This window comes from Ursus maritimus, unplaced genomic scaffold (genome assembly GCF_017311325.1).
Source record: "Ursus maritimus isolate PB19 unplaced genomic scaffold, ASM1731132v1 scaffold_26, whole genome shotgun sequence".
In the NCBI taxonomy this organism is placed as follows: domain Eukaryota; kingdom Metazoa; phylum Chordata; class Mammalia; order Carnivora; family Ursidae; genus Ursus; species Ursus maritimus.
Genome location: NW_024425119.1, coordinates 11,202,566 through 11,220,078, shown reverse-complemented (window position 1 = coordinate 11,220,078; position 17,513 = coordinate 11,202,566). Strand labels below are relative to the sequence as shown.

The following is a 17,513-nucleotide window of genomic DNA, read 5'->3' as shown; positions in this document are numbered from 1 at the left end:
GTCATGACAGCAGGTAATACGATACCGGCCTTGAAAATCACTAGCCTGGATCTTGAGGGAGGTTTTCCCAAAGATAACTAAGACTTTGGGAGAGTACTGGAGGCATTCTTTTCTTTGCCACTGGATATCAAAGTACAGGAAAAAGAAATGTATTGAACATTAAAGTTTTGGATCCACAAATCTGTAATTTACAAATTACTTAATTTACAAATTAGTGGAGTACTGAAGACAGAGATTTCCCATCCGCAGTCATGGCGAGCACATTGAAGAATGTACTTCTGATGATTTTTGCTGGAGAATTCATAATGGGGTTTTGGGAAATGGATTCATTGTATTGGTTAATTGTATTGATTGGATCAGGAGCTGGAAGTTCTTCCTGATTGACTTTATTCTTACCTGCTTAGCTATTTCCAGAATATTTCTGCTGTGCATGATAATTCTAGGCATAGGTGTGGATATAATTTGTGAGGAAATACGGTACAATGATAATCAGCTGATGGCTTTTGAAATCGTCTGGACAGGATGCAATTATTTCTGCACAACCTGTACGGCCTGCCTCAGTGTCTTCTACTTCCTTAAGATAGCCAACTTTTCCAATCCCATTTTCTTCTGGATAAAACAGAGAATTCACGGACTGCTTCTCGTTATTGTCCTGGGGGCGGTCTTCTCTTTCTGCTTGTCCCTGCTTTTTAAGGATATAGTATTTAAGAACCTGACCGAAACCAGGGTAAACATTGAAAGCAATCGGACATCGAATTTCACAGGGAGAAAATATGATTTATTAACTTCTAATATACTCCTGAACATAATGTTCGTCATCCCCTTTGGAGTGTCTTTGGCTTCCTTTGTCCTTTCGATCCATTCCTTATGGAAACACACCAGACAGATGAAGGGCGCAGGTTCTGGGGATCTTGTCACAAAGGCCCATGTGAGAGCCATAAAGTCGATGATTTCATTCCTACTCTTCTTCTTTATGTACTATTTGAGCAACATTATCATATATTTGGCCTATGTCATTCTAGACAGTTTGGTGGCAAAAATATTTGCTAGTATGTTAGCATTTTCCTATCCATCTGGCCATCCATTTCTTCTGATTTTATGGAACAGCAAATTGAAGCAGGCTTCTCTCTGTGTCCTGGGGAAGTTGAGGCGGTGCAGGAACCTAAGGAAGCCCGCAAACCCATAAAACGTGCCTGAAATGACTGCGATTTTCTCAAGAATGAAGATCATGAATAGAACTCCATGTACATTTCTTTCTTTCTCTCAACTTCTTTTATTCTGTCCTGTGGTAGGCCGCTGAACCTTACTGGAAATATCTGCCTAGAATAAGTTAAAGGAAGAAGATTTTGCTGTGTTTCCATTAGAAGAATGATGATATAATTAATAGTAAAATTAGAATATGTCCCCAAGACAATGGGAATTTGATGAGAAACAAAAATAGACTTGGGAAGACAGAAATTTACTTGTGGCTAGATTACAAATGTAAAAAATTCAGTGCAGCAAGTGTCAGAGACAGAAAAACCCCAGAATTCATGAAATGAATATTTGAAAATTCTGACATCTTATTACTTGTACCTGGCTGATGGCTACTCATGACTTAAGGTTGTATTTGGAAAAGAATGAGCATGGAATGAACTGGTACGTACGACAAATTTTCAGCTACTATCCAGAATATGTGCCTAGAAGTCCAGTTGCAGAGCCCATGAGAACCCTACTATTTCTTAAACATGTACCAAAGGTAGGCTCAAATAAGTAAATAAGAGAGAAAAACACTTGACTTAGAAAATACAAGGCATGATCACTTCCGCAGCGCATATACTAAAAATTGGGATGATACAGGGATTAGCATGGCCCTGTGCAAGGATGACACACAAATTCGTGAAGCATCCCATATGTTTTTAACTTTTTTCATTTGTAACATTCCTTCAAATAAAGTAATTTGGTACCCCACCCCAAAATACAAGGCTCAAAGTATAGGGTACAGTAGGGTACCCTATTCGTGGGTAAAAAAATACAGACAATACAATGCAGAGTAGTTTTACATGGTTCTCATTCCTCAGGTATGGTGCCAGTCTTGTGGTAAGTATTACTCATTAATACTGGGTCATCAGGAATCTCATGTATTGACAGAGATCACTTGCTCCCCCTCCTCCCAGTAAATAAAACTTTGTTTTATTTATTTCACCTTTCTCTCTCATAGGTGTTTTCATTTTTAAGCAAGAGGATTTGAGTTTACTGTTCAACTTTCCATTGGGATCTGAGGAAAAAAGTGTATTTATTTTTCAGAAATACGTTGTTTTTAAAGGCCTATAGAATACGTTGTAGAAAAACAAATAGGGTGGGGGCGCCTGGGTGGCACAGTGGTTAAGCGTCTGCCTTCGGCTCAGGGCGTGATCCCAGCCGGGGATTGAGCCCCGCATTGGGCTCCTCTGCTAGGAGCCTGCTTCTTCCTCTCCCACTCTCCCTGCTTGTGCTCCCTCTCTCGCTGGCTGTCTCTATCTGTGTTAAATAAATAAATAAAATCTTAAAAAAAAAAAGAAAAGAAAAACAAATAGGGTGGAACTAATTTTGTTGTTGTTGTTGAGATGTAACTGACGTTTGAGGTATACAGTGTGTTGGGTGGATACATTTATATATTGCAATATGATTACCACTGTGATTCATTAGCTAATGCCTCTACCATGTTGCATAAATATCATTTCTTTTCTGTGTTGAGAGCAAATAAGATCTGGTCTCTTAGCAGCTTTGAAGTTTAGAAGTTATGTTGTTGACTGTAATCACTGTGTTGTGCATGAGACCTCAAGCACTTATTTATCTACTAGTTGCCAGTGTATACCCTTAAACAGCATATCCCCAATCTCCTCAACCCAGCCTCTGGCAACCACCATTCTACACTGTCTTTACAAGCTCAGCTGTTTTAGATTTTTCATATAAGTGATATACAGTATTTGACTTTCTCTGTCTGAGTTATCACTTAGCGTAATGAGTGGTCACTTGCTTTTGGTTCCTTCCTCGGGCAGTTTAATTTACATACGGGATACCGACATTTTAAGAGGGCAGCACATAAAAAAGGCTTTGTCTAGGTGAGATATAAATGCAACTTATTTTTAGGAAGCTGGACTTGGTAGCATGAAAGCAGAAAGCAAATTTATTCTTTCTCACCCTGGCTCCTATGACCCCATTTTTTGAGATATCTTTTTCCGGGATAAAGCCTGAGGCAGAGCCCACAGCCCGTATAGTCACTCACACATTAAGTCCAATCCAGACTAAAAACCAAAGCTTACATCTGTCCTTCAATATCAACCTTCTCTCACTCACCTTTTTCAGATCCTATTCAAGCTCCAAAACCTGATATAGGAAAGGTTGTTTATTTGCTGATTCCTGCTCTTCTCCCCAGTATTCACGCTGTTTGGTTTCTCTATGATTACGAAAGACTTGGATAGCTAGTGTCCCCCTGTAGCTCTCTTTTGGTTAAGGAAAGCTGTCAATCATACCAGAGATTTTAATGCAGACTCATTCTTCTGTAGGCATCTATGTCAGGGGTCCCCAAGGCCACCCTCATGTTTGATGACTCAGAGAAATATTCAAGGAACTCAGAAAAGCTGTTATAGTCACAGTTATATTTTATTACAGTGCTAGAGGAAAAAAAAAAGCATTAACAGATCAGCAATTGCTTGTGCTGTGTTCATTTCCTCCAATACAGATACGATGTCTGAAACAGCAGCAAACTGGGTGAGAGACTATGGCTCTCTTTTGTAGTAACCTAAGTTCGGATTTTGATCACAAGAATTGAAATTTTTCCTGTGTTACATGGATTAAGCAGCATTTTAGTGGGCTGATGCCCTTCTTTCTGAAAGTTGGAAGCATTGATCTTTATTGTTGCCATTTATAAATTTTTTCCAAGATATACCTAGGTGTGGAGTTTGCTTACTTGCTTTTTACATTTTTGTTATTACTATAGTGATGGGTATTCTCTTTCTGTTAAAACCTCATGTGCTCAGTTTAGCACTTGGAATACCCTCTCAATCCAGAGTTTTAACTGGCTAGGAATTTTTCCCCATTATTTGATTATTTCTTCTCATTTATCTTTTCTCTTCTATTTTTAAATAACAATATGTAGACACTTATATTATTATTTTATAAGTCTCTTCATTATTCTGTCAGAATTTTTATTTCTTATTTCTTCTGAAATATTTTACATTAATTATTAGGCTGGAAATTCCAGTTCACTAACTTGGTATTTGGAAGAGTTTATTCTCTAATTCAGTACAACTCTGCTGATAATTAAAAAACGGGTGTGACTTTAATTCCCAAGTATTCTGTTTGCCATATTATTAGAGGATAATATTATTGATGTATACTTATGAAAGCCTATCAAATTCCTATGGATCCCCCAACTGTGTTTTATTTATTTATTTATTTATTTATTTTTTTTTTTTTTATCAGCAGAAATGGAGGTAATATATTTATTTATTCCTACAAGTAAGGATCATTGCTGCATAATTTCCTTATGGAAGTTTGTTGCCAGCTTGAGTTCTAGAACATTTACTGGGGTTTCTGTTGTTCTTCCCCAACAATTGAGAAAATGAGAGTGAGAAATTTGTAGTTTCCTAACCACCCATTCCAAGATTCCATCTATTTTAGATAGCCTTTTCTTTTTTTTTTTATTTTAATGATTTTTTATTATATTATGTTAGTCACCATACAGTATATCCCCGGTTTCCGATGTAAGGCTCGATGATTCATTGGTTGTGTATAACACCCAGTGCACCATGCAATACGTGCCCTCCTTACTACCCATCACCAGCCTATCCCATTCCCCCACCCCCCTCCCCTCTGAAGTGTGTTTTATTTAATATTGATTTAATATTCTGTGTCCTCTGCATTTCCTGCATTCTCTTGAAGGTTAGTTCTTTTGTTTGTTCAATCTAGTATTTCTCTTTCATTGTTTTGATTTTCCTCAATCTTAATTTTTAATATCTAAATGTGCAGGTGAAATCAGTGGGCAAGATTTAGCTCATGTATGTGGTTTTTGTTGTTGTTGTGTCTTTTTTTTCTTCTTTTTTTTTATTTTGACCAACATACTGTTTTATAATTTTATTTTATTTTTAAAAGATTTTATTTATTTATTTGAGAGAAAGTGAGAGAGCACAAGCAGTGGAGGGGGAAGGTAGAGGGAGAGGCAGACTCTCAAGGAGCAGGGAGCCCGATGTGGGACTTGATCCCAGGACCCCTCAGCAACAATACACCTTCATGTTTCCGTCCAGCACTTGTAGGAATTTGATTTTATGACCTTAGTCAAGGATATGCCTTAATAGGTAGAGGGAACTAAAGTCAATTTTCTCGGTCCAAGTGAAAGTCACCAATTGCCTAAAAACTAGAGCATCATGGTTAAGAAAACCTTGGTCTGGTAAATTATCTTAGACAAAGAAGTGCAGAAATGAGTGCAGAATTTCCTTAAGTAAATGGACTGCTTGTTTTTGGCAAAATGGCATCCTTTACACCTTGAAAGAACCTGAGGTACTGCACTATTTTTTCTTAATTTAGTTTTTTGTCTTGTCACGAACTTTATCCCATTTTTTACAGGACTTATTTGACTTTTTCTTATTAACTCATCAAATCCCTTTGTGAATTATGAATATTATCTCTTTGTGTATTTCAAATGTTGCAAATATATTCCAATAAATTATTTATTTTTAAAAGTTTTACATATGAGATTATTTTTCGTAGAATTATTTTACTATTAAATGTGCAAATTTTTTTGCCTCTTTTATGGTTCTGGGATTTTGTTTTTTTTCCCTCTCTTTTTAAATTGAAGTATAATTAATATACAATGTTATATTAGTTTCAGGTGTACAATATAATGATTCAGTATTTCTGTACATTACTCAGTGTTCATCATAGTAAGTATACTCTTAATTCCCTTTATCGACTTTACCCATCTCCCCGTTTCTGGAGTTTTGAACTGAACTCTTAGGAAGACTTTCATATTCCATTTTTAAGAAAGATTTCCCCATTTTTTTTTTGGTTTTGTTTTTTGTTAGTTTTTTTTGGGGGGGCTTATATGCATGTTTTTGTATAATTATATATTTAATCAAACTCATATTTAATTGCATATATTTTGTGAGGTAGGGAATCTGACTAATTTGAATGGGTGGCCATTCAACTGCTTTAAGCAGTGTACCTTTATGTAATGGTAGCAAACTCCAGTGTCCACAGGGACCAGGAATGTCTATAAATACATGAAGGCATTGGTAGTAGAACTAATTGTGATGAGCTTGTGTATCTGTTCCTCATAATTATGTTCAAATTTATGTTTTAAATAGTCACTGTCAGATCAGCCCGCCAGTTTGTGGCCTCTTATTTTCTTTTTCAGTTTCTTAGTTACTGTGCCACATTTACTCTTCTAGGGGATTTTCAGAATCAACTTCTCAAATCCCATAAAATACACTGTTGGGATTTTGACTGGACTCGTAGTGAACTTATAGATTTCTCTAAAACATAATGTATTTCCTCCAAAGTATATAACTTACAGATTCATTTACTTACACCTTCTCCAGGGTTATTCAATAACATTTCATACTTCTTCTTTCCTTTTAGGTATTATGCTTTTTTCTACTGACTCTATTCCTAAATCCATTTTAGTTTCCCCGCTAATTTTAAGTATGATTTTTTTGTCTTATATTTGAGATGAGAAAAACAAACGTTTTGTTTAGAGAGGAGTTGTTAAAAGGCCTGTGCAGTTTGATGAACTTGTACAGAAAGTTAAAATAGTCATAACCTGGAACTAAGTGTCAATTTATTGCAACAGTAGAAATCGTGGGATAAAGAGTTTGTGAGTAAAGAGACATTAAAGACTTTTTGTCTGGAAGGGGAAGAGTATAGTTGTTGATCAATATTCCATTTGGTGACAAATTTTAAAATATACACTAATGACTTCTCTTTTAACTTCTAGAGTTAAAAAACAAATAACAACTGAGATTGATCGCCTGATTGATACAGAATACAGGAAATATGCCTATAACTCCAATATAGGAGAAACTGATGAAAATACCTGAGAAAACCACTAAGCCTCCTCCAATAAGCAAGTTGTGAATATGAACAGACACATCATGATGGAAAACGCCATGTTCCACTTTTCAAATTAAATATTTTTTATTAACTAGTGGTAATACTTTGGATAGGCTGATAACAATTTGGATTGAAAAATATGGATCAGAAAACCTAAAAATGCTTACACATTTAAACTCATAATCCCACGTGTTGAAGTTTCATCTAAGTGGAGAAATATTTACATGTTCTTAGATAATTATTGCTGTATTGTATATAATAGAAAAAATAAAGTAGAAAAAGAAAGTGATAAAAGTATCCCATAATAAGGGATTACTTGAAGTAAAAATATTACATTGCCTTTGATGTAATGTTATGAAGCTCTTAGAATCATTGTTTTGAAGAGTTTACGAAATTTACAAAAGGCCTTAACTTCTAAAACTAGTAATTAAAAATTAGACCTCAGCATTGCAAAAATAGTATGATTATATGAGTTAAATATTAAAATACTGGAAGAAAATCAGTGTAAACATTAACACATTATTGGTATTTTAATTTTTATTAATTTTTTTAAAAATATTTTATTTATTTATTTGACAGAGAAAGAGAGAGAGCACAAGGAGGCAGAGCAGCAGGCAGAGGGAGCTGAGAAGCGGGTTCTCCGCTGAGCAGCGAGCATGATGTGGGACTCGATCCCATGACCCTGGGATCATGCTCTGAGCCAAAGGCAGATGCTTAAACTGACTGAGCCACCCAGGAGCCCCAAATTTTTTTCTATTTTTATGTACTTTTAGAACTTTCTATGATTGTTCTTTTTCCAGTCCAGCAAATATTTACTGAACGTTTACTATTTGTCAGGTTTTGCATTTACTAAGAGGATTTTGACAATGAAACATTAGAATTTTTCTTCCTTCCAGAAGGCTACAGTCCAGAAAGCAGTCATAATAAAGCATCAAAAAATGCTATAATTAGAGAGACACAGGATGATAAAAAAGGACACCAAATCCAAGTTCAGATGAGGAGGGACAGTTTTCCAGAAGGAATTGTATCTAAAACACTGTCTGCAAGAATCAGAAAGGGGATGAGTGCTGGCAATAAAGTATGAAAATATTGATGCATTTATCCTGAAAATAATGACTGGGTTTTCACTAAGGAAGAATCTCTACATACTTAATGGCAAGAATTGCTACAAAAGGATAAGATTGTAAGTAGAGTGAACAATGCAAAAATGATGAGGGTCTGAACTAAGATAGTAGCCACAGACTTGGTGAAAAGGGGATAGATTTGAGAGCTATTAAGATCATAAAATTGACTGGATTTGGTAGTGACTAAAAGTAAAATCAGGCTGGCACAGATTTCTGGCTTCTGTGATTAGATGACCTACAAAAGATTTAGGGCTATAATTGCAGAATTGATGCTGGATTTGTTTGAGAAATTAAGAACTAGCCTTTGTGAATTCTCCTTAGTCTATGGAATGACTAATTTAACACTGGACAATATAAAAGAAAAAGATTTATTTTGGGTACACTGGACAGTGCAGGGAAAAAGGGGGTGTCATCCATACCCTATTATTCTCTTATTTTATCTCTAGTCCTTAAGGCATGTAATGATTAAGGTCTGTGCATCTCTCTTCTGAATGTGTTTTGCTAGCAACAGGCATGATGATAAAACTCTCCTTGGATCATGTCTATGGATTGTTGCTGGGCTCTCCTTTACAGTAGATTTGTTTGTTCTTAGAGGTCGAAGCGCCAAGGTTCAATTAGTCCCAACGCATCATCTAACTAGCAAACTAGCTAACTAACTAGCTGCTTCTTTGCAGGACTACCTTTACATGTTCCTGCCTCCAGAACAGGATCTCACAGGATCTCCTTGGGTTAGTTATGTCATTATTTGAATCTTCTTACTATTAATTTTCTAATTAAGTCAGAAAGGTAGGGATAGGAATGGCATGTAATTACTATTGGTTCAACTGCATTGAAGACATCAAAAAATCAAAATATTTTTCTAGTTAATTTCAAATGGTCAGAACAGATATCCCTCATGCATTTTGTATTTTAAGCAGAAATATAACCAATAGAAAATTCTAAATATAGTTACACATTTTTAAAAAAGATTTTATTTATTTATTTGAGAGAGAGAGAGAGAGCACGGTGGGGTGGAGCAGAGTAAGAGGGAGAAAGAGTCTTAAGCAGACTCCACATTGAGTGTGGAGCCCAACTAGTGGCTCGATCTTACGACCCTGAGATCAAGACCTGAGCCAAAATCAAGAAATGGACCATCAACCGACTGTGCCACCCAGGTACCCCTAGCTACATGTTTTTAAGCATGTTTGCCAACATACAGTAATCTTAATATTCTGTGGAAAAATTTCCATACTTTAGGTAACATTTCTCTTTTTTCCCTTGTCCCCTTATTCTCTCAAGAATAAAAAAAAAAAATTGAAGATTCTTCTCTACTCCCAAGAAAGCTTTTGAAGAAACAAGAGAAGTTCAGTTTTAGCATGTATAGTTTGGGTACTAATGTTTCATGCAAAGACTTAGCATTTAAAAAAAGTATTTGTAATGCTACTGACAGATGACCTGAAAGGCCTACATCTTTACCAAAAAGCAAAAAAACAAAAACATTTCTTTGGGAATTATGATACTGAGGTTAGATTGCAAGTTTTCCGAAGATTTCAAACCCTGTACCTTACTCTGTAACACAGTGACCGGCACTGTGAGTGGGTAGTAATCAGTAATGCCGAGGTTGCTAGTTTTACCTACATGTGGAAATATTTTAATGTGGTGAAAATCCGTGTTTGAGATGTGAAAAAGAAAACCACAAGTCCAAAACGGTATCACTTAGGTTAAGGCCACAAGTCAATAAACCAAGACTTAATACCCAACCTAACTGAAGTTTCAACCCCCCCAGAAATGTAGCCTTGAACCAATCGATATGGGAATTTCCTGGTCAGCACTAGGAAATTTACTAATAGTAAATTTCCATTCCCCTTAGGAGGGTGACCTTGCCTAAAACAATGGATTCTTTGTTAATAATATCTTTTTTTCTGCTCCCTCTCTACCTTTAAAAACGTTTCCTTTTCTGTAGTCCTTTGGAGCTCCCCTCTATTTGTTTGATTCATGAATTGATTCATAAAGCCAACAGATCTTCACATTTACTCAGTTGACTTTTTGTTATTTAACAGAGGTACCTATTTCACAATTTAGTTTTGTAAATCAAATGAAGCAGTTCCTTGAGAGAAGAGAGGAATTTTTTATTCAAAAGAGTGAAAATTAATCTATGCCTTTATTTACATATTAGCAAAGGAGAATCTGGTCTTTCAACCATCTCTTTACATAGGATGTTACAGTTTCTAGCTGACATCTGGACCAAGACTGGATATCCTTAGCAGAGCTGGTGGGAAATGTTCAATGGCTGTTGTAGAGAATGATTCCACAGTCGTATTGCAGATTACTGGGCTTCATAGCTAAGAAGAGCCACAATAGAGGAGAAAAGTAGAATACTATTGTATAATTAAACAAAACCTATATCCTAATCTAGTAAATCATCTGGAGATTAGTCAACAAACTGTAGATCAGACTTTTCTCTTTATGGCCATGTCAAATACATTGGAGAAAATTCTCATGGTTGTAACACAGGGGAAATTTGTAATAGATATTTTAAGGAATGGATTCATTGGACTCCCAAATTGCATTGATTGGATTAGAAATAAAAAGTTATGCTTGATTGGCTTTATTCTTATTAGTTTGGCCTTTGAAAGAATTAGTCAATTGTGGCTAACAATCGTCAATTTATTTTCAATGCTATTGTATCAGAAGATCCTTGTTACTATGGAAAGAAACCATACTCTAACTTGTGTCTGAATGCTGACTTGAGCACTTGGTTAGCTACTTGTCTCACTGTCTTTTTTCCCCCTAAAGATTGCCGATTTCTCCTATTCACTTTCCCTTTGGCTAAAATGGAGAATTAATGAGGTAGTTTTCATCCTTCTGTTGGTATCTGCGACCTTCCTGTTCATAAGCTTTCCTTTGCCATATAGTTTTGATGTCTTCTGATATCATCTCCAAAAACAATAACAAAGAGAAAGTGAGAGAAAAAGGGAGGGAGGGAGGGAGAGAAATATAACTGGGATGTTCAATGCGAATAAAAACAAAAATTTAAATTATAGGATTATCTTTACTATTGGGCCTCTTGGGAGGGAGAATTCTTCCTTTACCCTCAAGTTCTCCCAGCTAGACTAAGAATTAGATTTATGTGAGACAGATTAACAGAAAAAAAAAACCCCAACAACAATAAAGTTTACATGCTCATAGAAGCCCAATAATGAAATTGGGACCTAAAGAAATGACCAAAGCAGGTAGTTTTTTATACAATTTAGACAAAAAAACAATAAATTTGTGAAGAACTTCACAGGACAAGAACAGGTGTTGGGAGTTTTAATTAATAAGTAATTCTAAACAGGATTTGGGCTGAAGTCGTAAATGAGTAAAAAAAAGTTTGTTTCTACAGCTTTCTCAGCTTTAAAGTCCCTATCTCTGGTGATAAGGATGTGTTTTTACTTTAGCGCAGGGGGAATATTTTTTATTTGGGAGATTCATTTTCTGCTTTCAAGGAAATGGAGGAAGGCCTGAGTGTTATTGCACTGCTTGTTTCTTTAGTAACTTTTATTTAAAATAATCATTATGCCAAAGTGGCACACTGGGGGGTGGCCTGGCTTTGGCCCCTCCAGTTTCCTCCCTCCTGTCTCTTTCCTTGATTTTCTTTTTTCTGTTGCTCCTTTATTTTTTTTTATTTTTATTTTTTTTGTGGAAACACATGAAGCACATTGAGCTCGTCAGGGATTCCAGAGACCCAGCGTGAAAACCCATTTCACAGTGGCAAAAACTAACTTTTTCTTTCTTGTTTTCTTTGTGCTGTATCAGTTTGCCTTTTTAATGACATTTTGGGGACATTTTTTGCTACAGAACAAGCTGACTTGGTTTGGATATTTGGTTGTATGATAAGAATTCCCCACCCTTCAGGTCATGCATATGTTGTGATTTTTGGAAACAGCCAAATGAGGAAAATCTTGGGGATTCTTTGGCACTTAAAGCCTGGTTTGAAAGGAAAGGCACTTTCAGCTATATCGATAGGCCTATCAGAGAACTCAGCAAGAAGTCTGTGTAATCTTCCTTGTTTCATTGGATTCTTCCTTTCATATATGCAGTCTCTCACTGAGTATCATTTAAATTCTTCCTAGACCTGAACAGACCTCTAAGCTAGTAACTGGACCCCCCCCCAAAATCTATCATCTATCTATCTTTCTATCATCTATCTATCTATCTATCTATCTATCTATCTATCATCTATCTATTAATCATCTATCTATCAAGCTATCATCTATCTATCATCTCTCTATCATCTATCATCATCTATCAAGAGGAACTGTCACCTCTCTGAGCTGTTAGAACATCTGTGTATGTTTGTGTAAGTCACATTCCACTCACACAGACCTAGAGAAGAGAGATGTTAAAAATTAAACACAGGTAATCAAAATTGAACAGGTGGGTATAATAAAATATGGCAGAGAGAAAAAGCTAAGTAGAAAAAAATATTCCAAGACAAACTGAAAATCACTATTACTAACACTGAGTCATTCACAAATGTCAGAGGCCAATATGGATCTGTGATATAAACTGTCATTCAGGGATATTAATGTCATATTAATGTGCTTTTACCTAAAACTATTTAATTCCTCTAGATAACCACCTTGTTTCTGGAGGAATACAGATTTAGCCATTTAATTCATGTTTTGATAATCTTTTGCAATAAACTGTATTTGAGAGTATTTTTGCTACTGATGTAACTGCAGAAATCAAATAGTCTAGAATTCATTGAAGCTGTTATAATCTTTTCATATCAGCCAGGTACTACTGCTGGAAATTATTGTAATAGCATAGTGTGTAGCTTGAGGCATGTGGAACTATCATATCAAAATAATATCAAAATAATCCACAGGGAGTGGGATGGGTAAGGGTATAGTGGTCATACATTGGTAACTGCTGAAAGTAGGTGATGGGACTTATTGTATCTTCCTCTCTGCCTTTGTTTATGTTTGAAATTTTTCATGATAAAAAGTTAAATAGAGAATGAAGACAAATGCTCTTTGTTTAGATCTGAGTCTTTTGCTGGCATAAAGTATAGACATGAAAGAGGGAAAATATGATAAGAGGGCAATAAAGCAATTAATTTCTTGGAAATAGTTGTTTTACAAGTCATGACTGGAAAGGTAAACATATGAAAAAGTGTTTCGATTATTTTTACAATATCTATATATTCATAATGCAAAATCCTACCTAATAGTTGACCCTTAAGGAGGAGTCCTCCAGTAAAAATCAGAACCATGCTGCTAATATGGAGAAGACCACTATGTTGTACACAAAAATGCAGACTTTGCCATTTTCTTATGTCATCCTCCCAAGATAAGAGCATGATAGAAAAATGGTCAGATCTTTCTTTCTTTCTTTCTTTCTTTCTTTCTTTCTTTCTTTTAAAAAAGATTTTATTTATTTATTTGACAGAGAGAGAGAGAGCACAAGCAGGGGGAATGGCAGGCAGAGGGAGAAGCAGGCTTCCCATGGAGCTGGAAGCCAGAGGTGGGGCTCAATCCCAGCACTCTGGGATCATGACCTGAGCCGAAGACAGATGCTTAACTGACTGAGCCACCCAGGCACCACAAAATGGTACGATTTCTGATTAATGTCAGATGGTGCTATAAATCTTGGAGTCAAGAAGACAGCACTTGGTAGAAATCTTCATTTTATGTTGAAGATTTTATTCTCCAGGAAGCAGCTGCATGTCTTTCGAGAACTAAGAGCTTCCCACACAGAGGGAAACAAAGGGCTGACTGTATAAAGCTGAGTCTTTAGTATGGATTTTGAGAATGTAAAGGAGAGAGAGGGAAGAGAAGAAGTGACTCTATTTCTTAAAATATACCAGAATCAAGTTGTTAACAGGTAGTCTTCTAAATATACTGTTAATGTGTATAAAGGAGACATTATATTTAAGGGTCTTTTGACATATACTCTTTTAAAAAATTTTTCAACTTTTATTTTATTTTTTTAAGTAAGCTCTATGCCCAGTGTGGGGCTTGAACTCAAGATCCTGAGATCAAGGGTCACGTGCTCTACTGACTGAGCCAACCAGGTACCCTGACACTTCCTCTTGAGACACTTTTTTAATTTTTAAAATTACTTTATTTTATTTTTTTAAGTAAGCTCTATGCCCAGTGTGGGGCTTGAACTCAAGATCCTGAGATCAAGGGTCACGTGCTCTACTGACTGAGCCAACCAGGTACCCTGACTTTGTTTCTCATAGTCCATAGTCTCTCATGTTTCATTCCCCCTTCTGATTACCCCCCTTTCTTTATCCCTTTCTTCCCCTACTGATCATTCTAGTTCTTATGTTCCATAGATGAGAGAAATCATATGATAGTTGTCTTTCTCTGCTTGACTTATTTCACTTAGCATTATCTCCTCCAGTGCTGTCCATGTTGTAGCAAATGTTGAGAACTCGTTCTTTCTGATAGATGAGTAATATTCCATTGTATATATGGACCACAACTTCTTAATCCAGTCATCTGTTGAAGGGCATCTCGGCTCCTTCCACGATTTAGCTATTGTGGACATTGCTGCTATGAACATTGGGGTGCATATGGCCCTTCTCTTCACTACGTCTGTATCTTTGGGGTAAATACCCAGTAGTGCAATGGCTGGATCATAGGGTAGCTCAATTTTTAACTTTTTAAGGGACCTCCACACTGTTTTCCAGAGTAGCTGTACCAACTTGCATTCCCACCAACAATGTAGGAGGGATCCCCTTTCTCCACATCCTCTCCAACAATTGTTGTTTCTTGCCTTGTCTATTTTTGCCATTCTAACTGGCGTAAGGTGGTATCTCAGTGTGGTTTTGATTTGAATTTCCTTGATGGCTAATGATTTTGAACATTTTTTCATGTGTCTGTTAGCCATTTGTATGTCTTCATTGGAAAAGTGTCTGTTCATATCTTCTGCCCATTTTTTGATTTGTTTATTTGTTTCTCGTGTATTGAGTTTGAGAAGTTCTTTGTAGATCTTGGATACCAGTCCTTTATCTGTAGTGTCATTTGCAAATATCTTCTCCCATTCCGTGGGCTGCCTCTTAGTTTTTCTGACTGTTTCCTTGGATGTGCAGAAACTTTTAATCTTGATGAAGTCCCATAAATTCATTTTATCTTTTGTTTCTCTTGCCTTTGGGGATGTGTCATGAAAAAGGTTGCTTTGGCCGATGTCGTAGAGGTTGCTGCCTATGTTCTCCTCTAGAATTTTGATGGATTCCTGTCTCACATCGAGGTCTTTCATCCATTTGGAGTTTATTTTTGTGTATGGTGTGAGAGAGTGGTCAAGTTTCATTCTCTTGCATGTAGCTGTCCAATTTTCCCAGCACCATTTATTGAAGAGACTGTCTTTTTCCCACCGGATGTTTTTTCCTGCTTTATCAAATATTAGTTGCCCAAAGAGCCGAGGGTCCATTTCTGGGCTCTCTATTCTGTTCCATTGGTCTATGTGTCTGTTTTTGTGCCAGTACCATGCTGTCTTTGTGATCACAGCTTTGTAGTACAGCTCGAAATCCGGCATTGTGATGCCCCCAGCTTTGTTTTTCCTTTTCAACAGTTCCTTGGAGATTCGGGGCCTTTTCTGGTTCCATACAAATTTAAGGACTGTTTGTTCCAGTTCTTTGAAAAATGTCCTCGGTATTTTGATCGGGATAGCATTGAAAGTGTAGATTGCTCTGGGTAGCATGGACATTTTAACTATGTTAATTCTTCCAATCCATGAGCATGGAATATCTTTCCATCTTTTTATGTCTTCCTCAATGTCTTTCAAGAGTGATTTATAGTTTCTAGAATATAGGTCCTTTACGTCTCTGGTTAAGTTAATTCCAAGGTAACGTATGGTTTTTGGTGCTATTGTAAATGGGATGGATTCCCTAATTTCTCTTTCTTCCGTCTCATTATTCGTGTATAGAAATGCAACTGATTTCTGAGCATTTATTTTGTATCCTGCCACGTTACTGAATTGCTCTATAACTTCTAATAGTTTGGGAGTGGCTTCTTTTGGGTTTTCCATATACCTGTCATACACTCTTAATAAGCAGTTAGAAGAACACTTCTTTTGCCTCATAAGGAATACTTACTTGAAATCACCCATTTATTTATTCATTTGTTTATATGAATAAATATGCATTTATATATAAAATAGATGCATGATTCATATTTTATTCAATGGACATATTGTATAATGTAGATTCATATTTTATTCAATGGATTATTACCTATTACTATCATGATTTATTTTAATGCCTGCACTGGTCTAGATATGTCAAGTAAAAACCACTTCAAGTTGACTCTTGTCATGTCCTTTTGACATGTCCCCATAATGCTTTTAGTATTTCCTTACATTCTTGCATAACAAAATATTTTAGGTTCATTTCATATTTTTTCTAATCCCGCCCTGCATTTACTATTTCTCCAAGAAGTCCTGATTTCTTTTAATGTAGAAGTGTATTTAAAAACCAAGCTTTGGTTGCATACACACATACACCCCTATTATTCTCTCCATGTGTCTGTCTTTCTGTATATATGTATGTTTATGACGAATCTATACCGGTGTCTCTAATCCAGTTAAAAAATACAGACTATTCTTTCCATGTTATAAATCCTATCTTTCACAATGAAAAACACAGCTCTCCTTTTTTTTCAGTATATATACTCATTTGTTCAATCCTAAAATACACTGAAAGTAGTTTCAGATTTGCTAACGTATACCACTTGTAGATAGAAAAAAAGAGCAAGAAAGAAAAAGGAAGAGTACTAACTACACTTCAGTACTTCTTTACAGTTCATGTATGCCTATATGAGGACATATAGCCAAAAATATGTTCAAAAGTTATTTTGGAAAAAAAAAAGTTATTTTGATTGGTTCTCTTCTTTTCCCTTCAGTGTTGGTTATATTATTAATTTGAAAAAGTAAGGGCTGTATTTTAATTGCATTTTGCTTTAGGTTTTTTCCTCCAGCCCTTATTTTATTTTACTGCCTAAAACATTAGCATCAAGACTCAAAACTATACAAAAGGCATACTGATAATAGTGTAATCCCCTTTCCATAACTTCCATCTCATTTTAAATCACCCCCTATAGGTAATCAATTTCACTTATTTCTTGTTTCTTCTTCCTATTTGTATTTTGTTTGTTTCACTTGCTCTTTTTAATTATGCTGCTTTAAATGTTTTGGAAAAGCAAAGAGCCCCACAAGCTGTGTGAAAATCAAGGAATAGGCTTCTGCTCCTTCACCCTCACTCAGTTCAGTGGTTCACCAATGGATGGCAGGTGTGACATAGTCATAAATTGATTGATTTTTTTAAAAGATTTTATTTATTTATTTATT

At 35.8% G+C, this 17,513-nt stretch overlaps 1 protein-coding gene and 1 pseudogene across 1 annotated transcript; both read left to right on the top strand.

The window, feature by feature from the left end:
• The first annotated feature begins 251 nt into the window (after positions 1-251).
• Positions 252-1,186, top strand: LOC103677825 (taste receptor type 2 member 8-like). The gene is given in 2 exon segments (XM_008707078.1): positions 252-303; positions 306-1,186. Coding segments are annotated over 2 exon segments (933 nt in total).
• Positions 1,187-1,798: 612 nt separating this feature from the next.
• On the top strand, positions 1,799-1,898 carry LOC121105468 (annotated as a pseudogene).
• The last annotated feature ends 15,615 nt before the right edge of the window (positions 1,899-17,513 follow it).